The sequence below is a fragment of the Oncorhynchus nerka genome, linkage group LG23, assembly GCF_034236695.1.
Source record: "Oncorhynchus nerka isolate Pitt River linkage group LG23, Oner_Uvic_2.0, whole genome shotgun sequence".
Lineage (NCBI taxonomy): Eukaryota > Metazoa > Chordata > Actinopteri > Salmoniformes > Salmonidae > Oncorhynchus > Oncorhynchus nerka.
This window is the reverse complement of record NC_088418.1, coordinates 6,943,358-6,966,783: the sequence shown is the minus strand read 5'-3', so window position 1 is coordinate 6,966,783 and position 23,426 is coordinate 6,943,358. Positions and strand designations below refer to the sequence as shown.

The 23,426-nt window shown below is 38.3% G+C and overlaps 1 protein-coding gene across 1 annotated transcript in view; it reads right to left on the bottom strand.

The window, feature by feature from the left end:
• LOC115124978 (zinc transporter ZIP9-like) overlaps positions 1-22,302 on the bottom strand; it is a 68,222-nt gene extending 45,920 nt beyond the window's left edge. Inside the window, exons 1-4 of the mRNA XM_065008453.1 lie at positions 21,496-22,302; positions 20,371-20,476; positions 13,352-13,540; positions 12,200-12,268 (exon numbers count right to left, since the gene is read on the bottom strand). Of these exons, the coding sequence (XP_064864525.1) occupies positions 12,200-12,268; positions 13,352-13,540; positions 20,371-20,476; positions 21,496-21,591 (460 nt within the window). The 5' untranslated portion in view covers positions 21,592-22,302. The remainder of the gene's footprint in view (positions 1-12,199; positions 12,269-13,351; positions 13,541-20,370; positions 20,477-21,495) is intronic.
• Between the last annotated feature and the right edge of the window lie 1,124 nt (positions 22,303-23,426).

Sequence of the window (23,426 nt, the reverse complement as noted above, 5' to 3'; positions counted from 1 at the left end):
TGTATAATACCACCACTACAATACAACATGTATAATACCACCACTACAATACAACATGTATAATACCACCACTACAATACAACATGTATACTACCACCACTACAATACAACATGTATATACCACCACTACAATACAACATGTATAATACCACCACTACAATACAACATGTATAATACCACCACTACAATACAACATGTATAATACCACCACTACAATACAACATGTATAATACCACCACTACAATACAACATGTATAATACCACCACTACAATACAACATGTATAATACCACCACTACAATACAACATGTATAATACCACCACTACAATACAACATGTATAATACCACCACTACAATACAACATGTATAATACATGTACAATGCAACATAATACCACCACTACAATACAACATGTATACTACCACCACTACAATACAACATGTATAATACCACCACTACAATACAACATGTATAATACCACCACTACAATACAACATGTATAATACCACCACTACAATACAACATGTATAATACCACCACACATATCTACAATACAAACATGTATAATACCACCACTACAATACAACATGTATAATACCACCACTACAATACAACATGTATATAATACAACACCACTACAATACAACATGTATAATACCACCACTACAATACAACATGTATAATACCACCACTACAATACAACATGTATAATACCACCACAATACAACATGTATATACCATCTACAATACAACATGTATAATACCACTACAATACAACATGTATAGTACCACCACTACAATACAACATGTATACTACCACCACTACAATACAACATGTATACAACATGTATAATACCACCACTACAATACAACATGTATACTACCACCACTACAATACAACATGTATAATACCACCACTACAATACAACATGTATACTACCACCACTACATACAATACAACATGTATAATACCACCACTACAATACAACATGTATAATACCACCACAATACAACACTACAATACAACATGTATAATACCACCACTACAATACAACATGTATAATACCACCACTACAATACAACATGTATACTACCACACAATACAACATGTATATCTACAATACAACATGTATACTACCACCACTACAATACAATACAACATGTATAATACCACCACTACAATACAACATGTATAATACCACCACTACAATACAACATGTATAATACCACCACTACAATACAACATGTATACTACCACCACTACAATACAACATGTATAATACCACCACTACATGTATAATACCACCACTACAATACAACATGTATAATACCACCACTACAATACAACATGTATAATACCACCACTACAATATCAACAATACAACATGTATAATACCACCACTACAATACAACATGTATAATACCACCACTACAATACAACATGTATACTACCACCACTACAATACAACATGTATAATACCACCACTACAATACAACATGTATAATACCACCACTACAATACAACATGTATACCACCACTACAATACAACATGTATACTACCACCACTACATATCTACAATACAACATGTATAATACCACCACTACATATCTACAATACAACATGTATACTACCACCACTACAATACAACATGTATAATACCACCACTACAATACAACATGTATAATACCACCACTACATATCTACAATACAACATGTATACTACCACCACTACATATCTACAATACAACATGTATAATACCACCACTACATATCTACAATACAACATGTATAATACCACCACTACATATCTACAATACAACATGTATAATACCACCACTACATATCTACAATACAACATGTATAATACCACCACTACAATACAACATGTATAATACCACCACTACAATACAACATGTATAATACCACCACTACATATCTACAATACAACATGTATAATACCACTACATATCTACAATACAACATGTATAATACCACACACTACAATACAACATGTATAATACCACCACTACAATACAACATGTATACTACCACCACTACAATACAACATGTATACTACCACCACTACATATCTACAATACAACATGTATAATACCACCACTACAATACAACATGTATACTACCACCACTACAATACAACATGTATACTACCACCACTACATATCTACAATACAACATGTATAATACCACCACTACAATACAACATGTATAATACCACCACTACAATACAACATGTATAATACCACCACTACAATACAACATGTATAATACCACCACTACAATACAACATGTATAATACCACCACTACAATACAACATGTATACTACCACCACTACAATACAACATGTATAATACCACCACTACAATACAACATGTATAATACCACCACTACAATACAACATGTATAATACCACCACTACAATACAACATGCATAATACTACCACCACTACAATACAACATGCATAATACCACCACTACAATACAACATGTATAATACCACCACTACAATACAACATGTATAATACCACCACTACAATACAACATGTATACTACCACCACTACAATACAACATGTATACTACCACCACTACAATACAACATGTATAATACCACCACTACAATACAACATGTATACTACCACCACTACAATACAACATGTATAATACCACCACTACAATACAACATGTATACTACCACCACTACAATACAACATGTATAATACCACCACTACAATACAACATGTATAATACCACCACTACAATACAACATGTATAATACCACCACTACAATACAACATGTATACTACCACCACTACATATCTACAATACAACATGTATAATACCACCACTACAATACAACATGTATATACCACCACTACAATACCACCACTACAACATGTATAATACCACCACTACAATACAACATGTATAATACCACCACTACAATACAACATGTATAATACCACCACTACATATCTACAATACAACATGTATAATACCACCACTACAATACAACATGTATAATACCACCACTACATATCTACAATACAACATGTATAATACCACCACTACAATACAACATGTATAATACCACCACTACAATACAACATGTATAATACCACCACTACAATACAACATGTATAATACCACCACTACAATACAACATGTATAATACCACCACTACAATACAACATGTATAATACCACCACTACAATACAACATGTATAATACCACCACTACAATACAACATGTATAATACCACCACTACAATACAACATGTATACTACCACCACTACAACATAATACCACCACTACAATACAACATGTATATAATATGTATACACCACCTACAATACAACATGTATACTACCACCACTACAATACAACATGTATATGTACCACCACTACAATACAACATGTATAATACCACCATACAATACAACATGTATAATACCACCACTACAATACAACATGTATAATACCACCACTACAATACAACATGTATAATACCACCACTACATATCTACAATACAACATGTATAATACCACCACTACAATACAACATGTATAATACCACCACTACAATACAACATGTATACTACCACCACTACAATACAACATGTATACTACCACCACTACATCTACAATACAACATGTATAATACCACCACTACAATACAACATGTATAATACCACCACTACAATACAACATGTATACTACCACCACTACAATACAACATGTATAATACCACCACTACAATACAACATGTATAATACCACCACTACAATACAACATGTATACTACCACCACTACAATACAACATGTATACTACCACCACTACACAATACAACATGTATAATACCACCACTACAATACAACATGTATAATACTACCACCACTACAATACAACATGTATAATACCACCACTACAATACAACATGTATACTACCACCACACTACATGTATAATACCACCAACATATCTACAATACAACATGTATACTACCACCACTACATATCTACAATACAACATGTATACTACCACCACTACATATCTACAATACAACATGTATACTACCACCACTACAATACAACATGTATAATACCACCACTACAATACAACATGTATAATACCACCACTACAATACAACATGTATAATACCACCACTACAATACAACATGCATAATACCACCACTACAATACAACATGTATAATACCACCACTACAATACAACATGTATAACTACCACCACTACAATACAACATGTATAATACAACTACAATACAACATGTATAATACCACCACTACAATACAACATGTATACTACCACCACTACAATACAACATGTATAATACCACCACTACAATACAACATGTATAATACCACCACTACAATACAACATGTATAATACCACCACTACAATACAACATGTATAATACCACCACTACAATACAACATGTATACTACCACCACTACAACATGTATATACCACCACTACAATACAACATGTATAATACCACCACTACAATACAACATGTATAATACCACCACTACAATACAACATGTATACTACCACCACTACAATACAACATGTATACTACCACCACTACAATACAACATGTATAATACCACCACTACATATCTACAATACAACATGTATAATACCACCACTACAATACAACATGTATACTACCACCACTACAATACAACATGTATAATACCACCACTACATATCTACAATACAACATGTATAATACCACCACTACATATCTACAATACAACATGTATAATACCACCACTACAATACAACATGTATAATACCACCACTACAATACAACATGTATAATACCACCACTACAATCTACAACATGTATAATACCACCACTACATATCTACAACATGTATACTACCACCACTACATATCTACAATACAACATGTATAATACCACCACTACAATACAACATGTATAATACCACCACTACAATACAACATGTATAACCACCACTACAATACAACATGTATAATACCACCACTACAATACAACATGTATAATACCACCAATACAACTACCAATACATATCTACAAACAACATGTATAATATCACCACTACAATACAACATGTATACTACCACCACTACAATACAACATGTATAATACTACCACCACTACAATACAACATGTATAATACCACCACTACAATACAACATGTATAATACCACCACTACAATACAACATGTATAATACCACCACTACAATACAACATGTATAATACCACCACTACATATCTACAATACAACATGTATAATACCACCACTACAATACAACATGTATAATACCACCACTACAATACAACATGTATAATACCACCACTACAATACAACATGTATAATACTACCACCACAATACAACATGTATAATACCACCACTACAACATACAAACATGTATAATACCACCACTACAATACAACATGTATAATACCACCACTACAATCTACAACATGTATAATACCACCACTACAATACAACATGTATAATACCACCACTACAATACAACATGTATAATACCACCACTACAATACAACATGTATAATACCACCACTACAATACAACATGTATAATACCACCACTACAATACAACATGTATAATACCACCACTACAATACAACATGTATAATACCACCACTACATATCTACAATACAACATGTATAATACCACCACTACAATACAACATGTATAATACCACCACTACAATACAACATGTATAATACCACCACTACAATACAACATGTATAATACCACCACTACAATACAACATGTATAATACCACCACTACAATACAACATGTATAATACCACCACTACAATACAACATGTATAATACCACCACTACAATACAACATGTATAATACCACCACTACAATACAACATGTATAATACTACCACCACTACAATACAACATGTATAATACCACCACTACAATACAACATGTATAATACCACCACTACAATACAACATGTATAATACCACCACTACAATACAACATGTATAATACCACCACTACAATACAACATGTATAATACCACCACTACAATACAACATGTATAATACCACCACTACAATACAACATGTATAATACCACCACTACAATACAACATGTATAATACCACCACTACATATCTACAATACAACATGTATAATACCACCACTACAATACAACATGTATAATACCACCACTACAATACAACATGTATACTACCACCACTACATATCTACAATACAACATGTATACTACCACCACCACATATCTACAATACAACATGTATAATACCACCACTACAATACAACATGTATAATACCACCACTACAATACAACATGTATACTACCACCACTACAATACAACATGTATAATACCACCACTACAATACAACATGTATAATACCACCACTACAATACAACATGTATACTACCACCACTACAATACAACATGTATACTACCACCACTACATATCTACAATACAACATGTATAATACCCACTACATATCTACAATACAACATGTATAATACCACCACTACATATCTACAATACAACATGTATACTACCACCACTACATATCTACAATACAACATGTATAATACCACCACTACATATCTACAATACAATATGTATACTACCACCACTACATATATACAATACAACATGTATAATACCACCACTACATATCTACAATACAACATGTATACTACCACCACTACAATACAACATGTATACTACCACCACTACAATACAACATGTATAATACTACCACCACTACAATACAACATGTATAATACCACCACTACAATACAACATGCATAATACCACCACTACAATACAACATGTATAATACCACCACTACAATACAACATGTATACTACCACCACTACAATACAACATGTATAATACCACCACTACAATACAACATGTATAATACCACCACTACAATACAACATGTATACTACCACCACTACAATACAACATGTATAATACCACCACTACAATACAACATGTATACTACCACCACTACAATACAACATGTATAATACCACCACTACAATACAACATGTATAATACCACCACTACAATAGAACATGTATAATACTACCACCACTACAATACAACATGTATAGTACCACCACTACAATAAAACATGTATAATACCACCACTACAATACAACATGTATACTACCACCACTACATATCTACAATACAACATGTATAATACCACCACTACAATACAACATGTATAATACCACCACTACAATACAACATGTATACTACCACCACTACAATACAACATGTATAATACCACCACTACAATACAACATGTATAATACCACCACTACAATACAACATGTATACTACCACCACTACAATACAACATGTATACTACCACCACTACATATCTACAATACAACATGTATAATACCACCACTACATATCTACAATACAACATGTATAATACCACCACTACATATCTACAATACAACATGTATACTACCACCACTACATATCTACAATACAACATGTATAATACCACCACTACATATCTACAATACAACATGTATACTACCACCACTACATATCTACAATACAACATGTATACTACCACCACTACAATACAACATGTATACTACCACCACTACAATACAACATGTATAATACCACCACTACAATACAACATGTATAATACCACCACTACAATACAACATGCATAATACCACCACTACAATACAACATGTATAATACCACCACTACAATACAACATGTATACTACCACCACTACAATAGAACATGTATAATACCACCACTACAATACAACATGTATACTACCACCACTACAATACAACATGTATAATACCACCACTACAATACAACATGTATACTACCACCACTACAATACAACATGTATACTACCACCACTACAATACAACATGTATACTACCACCACTACAATACAACATGTATACTACCACCACTACAATACAACATGTATAATACCACCACTACAATACAACATGTATAATACCACCACTACAATACAACATGTATACTACTACCACTACAATACAACATGTATAATACCACCACTACATATCTACAATACAACATGTATAATACCACCACTACATATCTACAATACAACATGTATAATACCACCACTACAATACAACATGTATAATACCACCACTACAATACAACATGTATAATACCACCACTACAATACAACATGTATAATACCACCACTACATATCTACAATACAACATGTATAATACCACCACTACAATACAACATGTATACTACCACCACTACAATACAACATGTATAATACTACCACCACTACAATACAACATGTATAATACCACCACTACAATACAACATGTATACTACCACCACTACAATACAACATGTATAATACCACCACTACAATACAACATGTATAATACCACCACTACAATACAACATGTATAATACCACCACTACAATACAACATGTATACTACCAACACTACAATACAACATGTATAATACCACCACTACAATACAACATGAATAATACCACCACTACAATACAACATGTATAATACCACCACTACAATACAACATGTATACTACCACCACTACAATACAACATGTATAATACCACCACTACAATACAACATGTATAATACCACCACTACAATACAACATGTATACTACCACCACTACATATCTACAATACAACATGTATACTACCACCACTACATATCTACAATACAACATGTATACTACCACCACTACAATACAACATGTATACTACCACCACTACAATACAACATGTATACTACCACCACTACAATACAACATGTATACTACCACCACTACAATACAACATGTATAATACCACCACTACAATACAACATGTATACTACCACCACTACAATACAACATGTATAATACCACCACTACAATACAACATGTATAATACCACCACTACAATACAACATGTATAATACCACCACTACGATACAACATGTATACTACCACCACTACAATACAACATGTATAATACCACCACCACTACAATACAACATGTATAATACCACCACTACAATACAACATGTATAATACCACCACTACAATACAACATGTATAATACCACCACTACAATACAACATGTATAATACCACCACTACAATACAACATGTATAATACCACCACTACAATACAACATGTATAATACCACCACTACATATCTACAATACAACATGTATAATACCACCACTACATATCTACAATACAACATGTATAATACCACCACTACATATCTACAATACAACATGTATAATACCACCACTACAATACAACATGTATAATACCACCACTACAATACAACATGTATAATACCACCACTACAATACAACATGTATAATACCACCACTACATATCTACAATACAACATGTATAATACCACCACTACAATACAACATGTATACTACCACCACTACAATACAACATGTATAATACTACCACCACTACAATACAACATGTATAATACCACCACTACAATACAACATGTATAATACCACCACTACAATACAACATGTATAATACCACCACTACATATCTACAATACAACATGTATAATACCACCACTACAATACAACATGTATAATACTACCACCACTACAATACAACATGTATAATACCACCACTACAATACAACATGTATAATACCACCACTACAATACAACATGTATACTACCACCACTACAATACAACATGTATAATACCACCACTACAATACAACATGTATAATACCACCACTACAATACAACATGTATACTACCACCACTACAATACAACATGTATACTACCACCACTACAATACAACATGTATAATACCACCACTACAATACAACATGTATAATACCACCACTACAATACAACATGTATAATACCACCACTACAATACAACATGTATAATACCACCACCACTACAATACAACATGTATAATACCACCACTACAATACAACATGTATAATACCACCACCACTACAATACAACATGTATAATACCACCACTACAATACAACATGTATAATACCACCACTACAATACAACATGTATACTACCACCACTACAATACAACATGTGTATTACCACCACTACAATACAACATGTATAATACCACCACCACTACAATACAACATGTATAATACCACCACCACTACAATACAACATGTATAATACCACCACTACAATACAACATGTATAATACCACCACTACAATACAACATGTATAATACCACCACTACAATACAACATGTATAATACCACCACTACAATACAACATGTATAATACCACCACTACAATACAACATGTATAATACCACCACTACAATACAACATGTATACTACCACCACTACAATACAACATGTATACTACCACCACTACAATACAACATGTATAATACCACCACTACAATACAACATGTATACTACCACCACTACAATACAACATGTATACTACCACCACCACTACAATACAACATGTATAATACCACCACACAACAATATTACAATGTACAGTATGTGTTTGTCTGTATCTTTGTGTGTTTCTCTTCACAGTCCCCGTTGTTCCATAAAGGTGCATTTTTACCTGCTTTTTAAGACTGATTCTACTTTTTGCGTCAGTTACCTGATGTGGAATAGAGTTCCATGTAGTCATGTATCTATGTAGTACTGTGGAATAGAGTTCCATGTAGTCATGTCTCTATGTAGTACTGTGGAATAGAGTTCCATGTAGTCATGTCTCTATGTAGTACTGTGGAATAGAGTTCCATGTAGTCATGGCTCTATGTAGTTCTGTGGAATAGAGTTCCATGCAGTCATGTCTCTATGTAGTACTGTGGAATAGAGTTCCATGTAGTCATGGCTCTATGTAGTACTGTGGAATAGAGTTCCATGTAGTCATGGCTCTATGTAGTACTGTGGAATAGAGTTCCATGTAGTCATGGCTCTATGTAGTACTGTGGAATAGAGTTCCATGTAGTCATGTCTCTATGTAGTACTGTGGAATAGAGTTCCATGTAGTCATGGCTCTATGTAGTACTGTGGAATAGAGTTCCATGTAGTCATGTCTCTATGTAGTACTGTGGAATAGAGTTCCATGTAGTCATGGCTCTATGTAGTACTGTGGAATAGAGTTCCATGTAGTCATGGCTCTACGTAGTACTGTGGAATAGAGTTCCATGTAGTCATGGCTCTATGTAGTACTGTGGAATAGAGTTCCATGTAGTCATGGCTCTATGTAGTACTGTGGAATAGAGTTCCATGTAGTCATGGCTCTATGTAGTACTGTGGAATAGAGTTCCATGTAGTCATGGCTCTATGTAGTACTGTGGAATAGAGTTCCATGTAGTCATGGCGCTATAGGACACTATGAGTAGACCTACAGTCCATTAGACACTATGAGTAGACCTACAGTCCATTAGACACTATGAGTAGACCTACAGAACACTATGAGTAGACCTACAGTCCATTAGACACTATGAGTAGACACTATGAGTAGACCTACAGTCCATTAGACACTATGAGTAGACCTACAGTCCATTAGACACTATGAGTAGACACTATGAGTAGACCTACAGTCCATTAGACACTATGAGTAGACCTACAGTCCATTAGACACTATGAGTAGACCTACAGTCCATTAGACACTATGAGTAGACCTACAGTCCATTAGACACTATGAGTAGACCTACAGTCCATTAGACACTATGAGTAGACCTACAGGACACTATGAGTAGACCTACAGTCCATTAGACACTATGAGTAGACCTACAGGACACTATGAGTAGACCTACAGGACACTATGAGTAGACACTATGAGTAGACCTGCAGTCCATTAGACACTATGAGTAGACACTTTGTAAAACAATTTTTAAAAGAGGAAGTTAAGATCGGCTCAAAGACTTCTGGGTTGTGGATTTCCCTGGCTTGTAAAATGATACAGATTAGTGAACAGCACAACCCAGAGGCAATGAAGCCTTTCATCTCTTTTGGACCCAACAGCAACCTCAAAACTGATTTAAGAAACCTTAGTCACGTATGATAACTTAGCGTGAATGTGTGTGTGTGTGTGTGTGTTCCCTACCAGCAGCGTGGATGACCAGTCCTACTGTAGCTGTCATAGTGGTCCTGTTGGATGTTCCAGTACGTTGATCTAGAATGACAACACAATCAACCAACTGTTAGCAACACTTTTGTGGACATGCTGAATGCTAGCACAAAGACAAACGTTTGGAGAGGAGGTTTGAAGGGGAGGTTAGGATAGGAAGTCTGAAGAGGTTTGGAGAGGAGGTTTGAAGGGGAGGTCTGAAGATGAAGATGTTTAGGTGGAGAGGTTTGGTGAGGTTTAGAGTCCTAGGAGGTTTGGAGATATTATTTATTTTTATTTGACCTTTATTTAACTAGGCAAGTCAGTTAAGAACAAATTCTTATTTTCAATGACAGCCTAGGAACAGTGGGTTAACTGCCTGTTCTGGGGCAGAACGACATATTTGTACCTTGTCAGCTCGGGGATTTGAACTTGCAACCTTTTGGTTGCTAGTCCAACACTCTAACCACTAGGCTACCCTGCCGCCCCAGATGAGTGAAACATCTGATGAGTGAAACAAGGAGAAGATGTGGAGAACGTATAACCGGGTGCTTCCAGATCAGTCTCGGCAACTTATATGGTCATTGTCATGCCAAACAATTACCATGCAACACAGCGCAAACAGATCTGGGACCAGGTTAGAGAATAATGCTATACGAAGTAACTTGTCCTGAAAAAAATGGGAGAACATTTTCCTATTTATTTAAGACAATTCCTGAGTGCAGACCTTCCTTATTTTCTATATAACGGATTAATTTTGGTCACCACAAACCTAAGAAAGTCTATAGTTTCATGGCAGCAGGGTTTTCCTTTTCATATGATCTAACTGACCATGTACCAAGCTGGAGATATGATGCTATAGTATATGAAGTAGTAACTCATTGGAGTAACGTGAAGTTGCCCCCAGACACTGATTTTGGATCAGTTTAGCATTTTCCCACTAATGGTTAAGGTATTATTGGGAAGAGGAAGCTGTACCTAGATCTGTACATAGGGGAAATGTCACCCCCTGAGGAGGTTTTCAATGAGTCTAATGACACTAGCCCAATTAACGCTAGGGAAGTTAGCATCTTCACAGTGTGTTTTCAATAGGACAGGCTAATGCTAATAGAGAGAGGGGCTAGGTCTTCACCCCGGAGCATAACTGACCATGTATGGAGCAGTAGCTACTGATCTGATCCACCAGGAACATGAGGATGAACCCTAGAACCAGGGAGACCCCGATGAAGAACCGTGCTGGGAGACCTTTAGAGGGGCCCATCTCCTGGAGCTGACCTCCGACCCCACCGTCACTGGCATTCTTATTGGCTGCTACTGGGGCCACAGAGCAGGAGGACACTGGGGAGAGAATACGGAGAGGAATGTTTTCTTAAAACACTGACTTTTATCAAACAGGTGCACTCATCCTCAAACCGAAAGCTTTTCCGCGGTGTATCTAGATTCTACAGTACCAATCCATAGATTCAATGTGTGAATAGCTTGGAAATGTTGTTGATGATGTAACAACTTTCCCTGACTGCCCGAGCTGAGCTATAACCAAGGAGCCTATGTAGGGATTTCACATCTGCTACACATGCTTGGCTAAATAGAGGCATAAATTAGGTCACCAAGGTGATTTTCATTTCAATGGCCGATTTATCCTGAAATGCCCTTCATTCGAGGCCCTTTCAGAGCTCGACATTAAAGCTTGTCCTCTTGTGCAGGACAAGTTAAAAACACACAACATTAGGAACAAATACAAAACATTAGGAACACCTGCTCTTTCCATGACACAGACTGACCAGGTAAATCCAGGTGAAAGATATAATCCCTTATTGATGCCACTCTGTTAAATCCACTTTAATCAGTGTAGATAAAGGGGAGGAGTCAGGTTAAAGATAAAGGGGAGGAGACGGGCTAAAGAAGGAAGTGGCAACTCAATATTAGGAAGGTGTTCCTAAATGTTTTATACACTCAGTGTAGATTTCAATTGTCAAAGTGTAGGTGATATACATATTGGCTACAGCCTCATATCCAAACCAATACTGACATAAGAACGGCTCCAGAAAATGTAGCCAAATTTTAATAATTTTAATAACTTTTAATAACATAAATATAGGCTTAAAAAAAAACAGTTATGTTTTTACAAATATAATGAAGGCCGATCAACATTAACGTCTAAAGGAGTGATTCTGTCGACATACTGGAGACACGGTTCGTTCAGATCAAATGGTCCCAAGATCAGAAAGAGAAGGACGGCGCCTAGTGCACATCACCCATCTTGAATCTGAATGGAGGCGCTCAGCATTTTGAAACTATTTAACCATCAACTTTATTGTTTAAAACCCTTTTTATATAATTTTATGAAGCATGCTTTACCTTGTTTCAAAGTAGCCTAGTCAAACCTAGCCTAGCCAAGCCTAGCCTAGTCAAACCTAACCAAGCCTAATCTAGTCAAACCTAGCCAAGCCTAACCTAGTCAAACCTAGCCAAGCCTAACCTAGTCAAACCTAGCCAAGCCTAACCTAGTCAAACCTAGCCAAGCCTAACCTAGTCAAACCTAGCCAAGCCTAGTCTAGTCAAACCTAGCCAAACCTAGCCCAGTCAAACCTAGCCTAGTCAAACCTAGCCAAGCCTAGTCAAACCTAGCCAAGCCAAGCCTAGTCAAACCTAGCCAAGCCTAGTCAAACCTAGCCAAGCCAAGCCTAGTCAAACCTAGCCTAGTCAAACCTAGCCTAGTCAAACCTAGCCAAGCCTAGTCAAACCTAGCCTAGTCAAACCTAGCCAAACCTAGCCTAGTCAAACCTAGCCAAGCCTAGTCAAACCTAGCCAAACCTAGCCTAGTCAAACCTAGCCAAGCCAAGCCTAGCCTAGTCAAACCTAGCCAAGCCAAACCTAGCCTAGCCAAGCCTAGTCAAACCTAGCCAAGTCAAACCTAGCCAAACCTAGCCAAGCCTAGCCAAGCCTAGTCAAAACTAGCCAAGCCTAGTCAAACCTAGCCAAGCCTAGTCAAACCTAGCCAAGCCTAGTCAAACCTAGCCAAGCCAAACCTAGCCAAGCCTAGTCAAACCTAGCCAAGCCAAACCTAGCCTAGCCAAGCCTAGTCAAACCTAGTCAAACCTAGCCAAGCCAAACCTAGCCTAGCCAAGCCTAGTCAAACCTAGCCAAGCCAAACCTAGCCTAGCCAAGCCTAGTCAAACCTAGCCAAGCCTAGTCAAACCTAGCCAAGCCTAGTCAAACCTAGCCAAGCCAAGCCTAGTCAAACCTAGCCAAGCCTAGTCAAACCTAGCCAAGCCAAGCCAAACCTAGCCAAGCCTAGTCAAACCTAGCCAAGCCTAGTCAAACCTAGCAATGCCGAGCCAAACCTAGCAATGCCGAGCCAAGCCTAGTCTAGTCAAGCCTAGTCAAGCCTAGTCAAACCTAGCCTAACCTAGTCAAACCTAGCCAAGCCAAGCCTAGTCAAACCTAGCAATGCCGAGCCAAGCCTAGTCAAACCTAGCCAAGCCTAGTCAAACCTAGCCAAGCCTAGTCAAACCTAGCCAAGCCTAGTCAAACCTAGCCAAGCCTAGTCAAACATAGCCAAGCCAAGCCTAGTCTAGTCATGCCTAGTCAAACCTAGCCAAGCCAAGCCTAGTCAAACCTAGCCATGCCGAGCCAAGCCTAGTCAAACCTAGCCAAGCCTAGTCAAACCTAGCCAAGCCTAGTCAAACCTAGCCAAGCCTAGTCAAACATAGCCAAGCCAAGCCTAGTCTAGTCATGCCTAGTCAAACCTAGCCAAGCCTAGTCAAACCTAGCCAAGCCAAGCCTAGTCTAGTCAAACATAGCCAAGCCTAGTCAAACCTAGCCAAGCCTAGTCAAACCTAGCCAAGCCTAGTCAAACATAGCCAAGCCTAGTCAAACATAGCCAAGCCTAGTCAAACATAGCCAAGCCAAGCCTAGTCAAACCTAGCCTAGTCAAACCTAGCCAAGCCTAGTCAAACCTAGCCTAGCCAAGCCTAGTCAAACCTAGCCAAGTCAAACCTAGCCAAGCCTAGTCAAACTAGCCAAGCCTAGTCAAACCTAGCCAAGCCTAGTCAAACCTAGCCAAGCCAAACCTAGCCAAGCCTAGTCAAACCTAGCCAAGCCAAACCTAGCCTAGCCAAGCCTAGTCAAACCTAGCCAAGCCTAGTCAAACCTAGCCAAGCCAAACCTAGTCAAACCTAGTCAAAAGCCTAGTCAAAGCCTAGCCAAGCCTAGTCAAACCTAGCCAAGCCTAGTCAAACCTAGCCAAGCCTAGTCAAACCTAGCCAAGCCAAACCTAGCCTAGCCAAGCCTAGTCAAACCTAGGCAAGCCTAGTCAAACCTAGCCAAGCCTAGTCAAACCTAGCCAAGCCAAGCCTAGTCAAACCTAGCCAAGCCTAGTCAAACCTAGCCAAGCCAAGCCAAACCTAGCCAAGCCTAGTCAAACCTAGCCAAGCCAAGCCAAACCTAGCCAAGCCTAGTCAAACCTAGCCAAGCCTAGTCAAACCTAGCAATGCCGAGCCAAACCTAGCAATGCCGAGCCAAGCCTAGTCTAGTCAAGCCTAGTCAAGCCTAGTCAAACCTAGCCTAACCTAGCCAAGCCAAGCCTAGTCAAACCTAGCAATGCCGAGCCAAGCCTAGTCTAGTCAAGCCTAGTCAAACCTAGCCAAGCCTAGTCAAACCTAGCCAAGCCTAGTCAAACCTAGCCAAGCCTAGTCAAACCTAGCCAAGCCTAGTCAAACATAGCCAAGCCAAGCCTAGTCTAGTCATGCCTAGTCAAACCTAGCCAAGCCTAGTCAAACCTAGCCAAGCCTAGTCAAACATAGCCAAGCCTAGTCAAACATAGCCAAGCCTAGTCAAACCTAGCCAAGCCTAGTCAAACCTAGCCAAGCCAAGCCTAGTCTAGTCAAACCTAGTCAAACCTAGCCAAGCCAAGCCTAGTCTAGTCAAACCTAGCCAAGCCAAGCCTAGTCTAGTCAAACCTAGCCAAGCCAAGCCTAGCCTAGTCAAACCTAGCCAAGCCTAGTCAAACATAGCCAAGCCTAGTCAAACCTAGCCAAGCCTAGCCAAGCCAAGCCTAGTCTAGTCAAACCTAGCCAAGCCTAGTCTAGTCAAACCTAGCCAAGCCAAGCCTAGCCTAGTCAAACCTAGCCAAGCCAAGCCTAGTCAAACGTAGCCAAGCCTAGTCAAACCTAGCCAAGCCTAGTCAAACCTAGCCAAGCCAAGCCTAATCTAATCAAGCCTAGTCAAACCTAGCCAAGCCAAGCCTAGTCTAGTCAAACCTAGCCAAGCCTAGTCAAACCTAGCCAAGCCTAGTCAAACCTAGCCAAGCCTAGTCAAACCTAGCAATGCCGAGCCAAGCCTAATCTAATCAAGCCTAGTCAAACCTAGCCTAGTCAAACCTAGCCATAAAAATGTTGAGGGAATTATCATTTAACCACTTAATGACGTTGAAACCAGCATTTTAATAATGTTCTATTGGTTTTCAAATCAACTGTATTTTATTGTCCAGCAGCCAAAGGCATCATCCTACTCATAATATTAAGATTAGTATCCCCCCGCATGTGATCACATAAACTTCACATTAGATCACATAAAAACATGTGCTTTAGGAACACTTCACATGTGCTTTAGGAACACTTCACATGTCCTTTAGGAACACTTCACATGTCCTTTAGGAACACTTCACATGTGCTTTAGGAACACTTCACATGTCCTTTAGGAACACTTCACATGTGCTTTAGGAACACTTCACATGTCCTTTAGGAACACTTCACATGTCCTTTAGGAACACTTCACATGTGCTTTAGGAACACTTCACATGTGCTTTAGGAACACTTCACATGTGCTTTAGGAACACTTCACATGTGCTTTAGGAACACTTCACATGTGCTTTAGGAACACTTCACATGTCCTTTAGGAACACTTCACATGTGCTTTAGGAACACTTCACATGTGCTTTAGGAACACTTCACATGTGGAATTCATGTTTTTTTTTCCCTGTATGGACCATTCTAGTGGTTTCAATACAGTGTATCTGGCACATGAAACCGCTGTCGTGTGTGTGTGTGTGTGTGTGTGTGTGTGTGTGTGTGTGTGTGTGTGTGTGTGTGTGTGTGTGTGTGTGTGTGTGTGTGTGTGTATGTGTGTGTATGTGTGTGTGTGTGTATGTGTGTGTGTGTGTGTGTGTGTGTGTGTGTGTGTGTGTGTGTGTGTGTGTGTGTGTGTGTGTGTGTGTGTGTGTGTGTGTGTGTGTGTGTGTGTGTGTATGTGTGTGTGTGTGTGTGTGTGTGTGTGTGTGTGTGTGTGTGTGTGTGTGTGTGTGTGTGTGTGTGTGTGTGTGTGTGTGTGTGTGTGTGTGTGTGTGTGTGTGTGTGTGTGGTGAAATTTGAGAAAGGTGTTTTCCAACTAATTGCATTTTGGAACATTAGCATGTAGACCTACAAATAGCCTTCATCCATGTGCACATTGTTTAGTTTATAATATGAAGAAACACATCCATCCACATATTAAGCTACACGGTCTGATATGTTGTATCAGCCTCATAGCTTTAAAAAAAAAAACATTTTGTTAATGAATGGTTGTATGAATTTTGACTCGTCATACCAGAACTTTCCCCGGAGTCTGTTTTGAACAGTAGACATTTTTTTTTTTTTTTTTTTATCAGCTGAGGGATGACGGGGACGGAATTATTTTATAAAAGAAATTTTAAAAAAGTATCTGGTTTCACACCACAGCCAACCCAACACCCCAGACACAGCCTCTGACTCACACGCCCCGTCTTTGCTTCGTTTGACGGCGAGGTGCTTGTAAAAAGGCATGAATTATAGAGCAGGATGGGCTACTGAACACTTTCCTTTACATTTTAGATGTATTTTATTTAATCTTTATATAACAAGGCAAGTCAGTTAGCCTCCACATTGACTCTGTACCGGTACCCCCTGTATATAGCCTCCACATTGACTCTGTACCGTAACACCCTGTATATAGCCTCCACATTGACTCTGTACCGGTACTTCCTGTATATAGCCTCCACATTGACTCTGTACCGGTACCCCCTGTATATAGTCTCTACATTGACTCTGTACCGGTACTTCCTGTATATAGCCTCCACATTGACTCTGTACCGGTACTTCCTGTATATAGCCTCTACATTGACTCTGTACCGGTACTTCCTGTATATAGCCTCCACATTGACTCTGTACCGGTACTTCCTGTATATAGCCTCTACATTGACTCTGTACCGGTACTTCCTGTATATAGCCTCCACATTGACTCTGTACCGGTACTTCCTGTATATAGCCTCCACATTGACTCTGTACCGGTACCCCCTGTATATAGCCTCCACATTGACTCTGTACCGGTACTTCCTGTATATAGCCTCTACATTGACTCTGTACCGGTACTTCCTGTATATAGCCTCCACATTGACTCTGTACCGGTACCCCCTGTATATAGCCTCCACATTGACTCTGTACTGGTACCCCCTGTAAATAGCCTCCACATTGACTCTGTTCCGTAACACCCTGTATATAGCCTCCACATTGACTCTGTACTGGTACCCCCTGTATATAACCTCCACATTGACTCTGTACCGGTACCCCCTGTATATAGCCTCCACATTGACTCTGTACTGGTACCCCCTGTATATAGCCTCCACATTGACTCTGTACCGGTACCCCCTGTATATAGCCTCCACATTGACTCTGTACCGGTACCCCCTGTATATAGCCTCCACATTGACTCTGTACCGGTACTTCCTGTATATAGCCTCCACATTGACTCTGTACCGGTACTTCCTGTATATAGCCTCCAGGCAAGTCAGTTAAGAACATAATCTTATTTACAATGACGGCCTAGGAACAGTGGTTTAACTGCCTGTTCAGGGGCAGAACGACAGATTTTTACCTTGTCAGCTCAGGGATTTGTTCTTGCAACCTTTCGGTCCAACGCTCTAACCACTAGGCTACCTGCCGCCCCAAAAGGTCCATAATGCATACATAATGAACAGTTGGCAAGATAACCCTTAGCAGGAGTATAGCTGCCTTCGAGGGACTATACGCCCATACAAACTCAACAACAGGAATCTAGCCAACAGTGAGTTGTTGCTCCAGCTGTCGCTGATGTCTTGATAAGTTAGTGCCCTGGACTGTTACTCCCCGAAGCCCATTATGTCTGGTACCTCTCACCTCTCCATGACTCTTCCAGTAGTTCCACCCCCTCTGGGAGGATGATAGCTAGAGCAGTACCACAGAGCAGGCCTGCCCCAAAAATACTGACAAACTGCAGCCTTTTCTGTTGGGAGAGAAAGGGACACACACACACACACACACACACACACACTGTTTTACAAACACACTGACCAACTGTTGTTTGTTCTAGGAGGGAGAATTAATGTGTCAATATAATAACAGACTGTTATATTACTCAATATAACTTTATAACGTCATTACATTCAAACAGGTTAGAGAATCCAGTCGGCAGCCTATTCATGACTTTATAACGTCATTACATTCAAACAGGTTAGAGAATCCAGTCGGCAGCCTATTCATGACTTACTTGATGTAATAAATGTATCACTAGCCACTTTAAATAATGTTACTTAATATAATGTTCTCATACTCTACATTACTCATCTCATATGTATATACTGTACTCTATACCATCTACTGCATATTGCCATCTTGATGTAATTAATGTATCACTAGCCACTTTCAACAATGTCACTTAATATAATGTTTACATACTCTACATTACTCATCTCATATGTATATACTGTACTCTATACCATCTACTGCATCTTTATGTAATTAAATGTATCACTAGCCACTTTAAATAATGTTACTTCATATAATGTTTACATCCCCTACATTACTCATCTCATATGTATATACTGTATTCTATACCATCTACTGCATCTTGCCTATGCCGTTCTGTACCATCACTCATTCATATATTTTTATGTACATATTCTTATTAATTCCTTTACACTTGTGTGTATAAGGGAATTGTTGTGAAATTGTTAGGTTAGATTACTCGTTGGATATTATTGCACGGTCGGAACTAGAAGCACAAGCATTTGCTAACCATGTGTATGTGACAAATACATTCAATTATTTAATAGTTAAGATAACAAAATGTAGCAATCACAATCTTTTTGTAAGATACTGATACATTATATATATATATATATTTTAATATTGAATGGGGGATGGATTGGCATCGGGGGAAGAGACCTCAGGAGGAAGTACAGTGGAAGCTACAGAAGGGGGAGAAACGGAAGGAGATATAATGTTGAGAATTCAATGACTTACCTCAGAAAGTTTGATCAAAAGTGGAATCAAACCTAATAGAAAACATCCCAAAAACATCACAATGGATATCAAAATAATCGCCATTGCCTCGTCCATGACGAAATAACTTAATGTAAGAGTTTAAGAATGTCCGATGTTTTTTTTTTAAAATTCTCTCTACAATTTAAAATACACCTTTTTTTTCTGTACTACAAAGCAGTTAAAAAAACTATTTTTAAAATACACTGTTGATCACGTCGCAGCGTTTTCTGTCATATTTTCAACAGCCCTCTTTAAAAACACACCTAACCGTAGAAAACCCGAACTGAACGCAGAACCTACCGTCAGCTCACCTGAACTTGACCGTGGCAGAGGGCGTCTCAATAGTCTCTAACTCTAGACTAGTTTCTTCTCCTCGTCTCCTCACCTTCACAAGTACTGATGTGTTAAATACAGGATGGGCGAAAACAACAACGCGTTGGGAGTATATGCTGTTTGGGAGTAGATATTTCCTATCTAGTTTTCCCGTTCACTTTAGCGCAGGAGACAAGGAAAGAGAGCACTAGGAGACAATTTACCTATCGAGTTAACTTTGTATGTTGTCTACCTCACTTGCTATGGCAATGTTAACACATGTTTCCCATGCCAATAAAGCCCTTGAATTGAATTGACAAGGAAAGAGCACTCCACGAATATAGATAGACCCTGTCCGGCAAAGGCCGTCTTGTGGGAAAGTCTTGAGGTACCTTAGGATATTAATTTCTAAGATACCAATTTCAATTTTGAACTGAATAAAACACATAATGACCAATGAAATCACATTGTAATTGTCACACGCTTCATTAACAACAGGTGTAGATTAACAGTGAAACGCTTTACTTTACGGGCCTTTCCCAACAATGCAGATCACAATGGGGGGGGGGGGGAATATATGCATATATGCATATATATGCATATATGAATATATGCACAATGAGCAATGATAGCTTGGCTATATATACATGCAGTATGGAGCCCATGTGCAGTGGTACAAGGTAATTGACACGAACTCAACCGTGAAAGGTCCTGGCGCACCGAGGACAAGTGGGGGGAAACCAACTTGAATTGTTGCATGTTGTTGTCCTCCGGTGGTTAACTAGCTAAAATTGGATGGAGATACAATTTGAGAGACCGAGATACTAACAAATGCCCACCAACGGACTTTATTCTAGAGCCGTCTGAATATGTTTTAACATATAACGAACGATTAGAACATCGATGGGTTCCACATTTTCTTCAAGTTATGCTAAACTTAATATGGGTCAATTTGAACGTTTTTGTTAACAATGAAAATCAATTATTGAATAAAAATCCTGAACTGATATATTGACGATTTTATGACCTTACTCAATGACATTGACCCTAATCTCAAATTCACTATTGAATGTGACACGAAACGTCTTCATTAACTCGATATGTAAATTGAGGAAGCAAATGGAACCCCTTTTACAACTCTGTACAGAAAATAAACGGACAGAAATACTCCGAGCCATTAAAAAGAGGACTTCCAAGAAGCCAGTTTTTCAGACTGCGCGTTATATACCATTCCACAGAGGACTAACTAGAAAAAGTAGCAGAGATGCGCAATAGATTTCCAAGAGGCTCCGCAATATGTGGATGGAGCTATTCATTCAGCACTAGGGAAAACACGAGTTAAAAAAAAAAAAAACACACACACACACACACATGTTCACCATCAAAAAATACCTTGAACTCGCGCAAAGTGGGAGATGATGTCAAGAAACACTGGCATTTATCATCCGACCAAGTTTTGCCAGCTGAATTTATGAACCCACCACGTGGGAGATGTCGCAATTTACGTGACAAATTGGTCCATGTCAACTGCCAAGACACAAAAGAAAAATGAGCCAGGCTCGTTTACCGCCCTCTCCCGAATGGTAGCTGTAAATGCA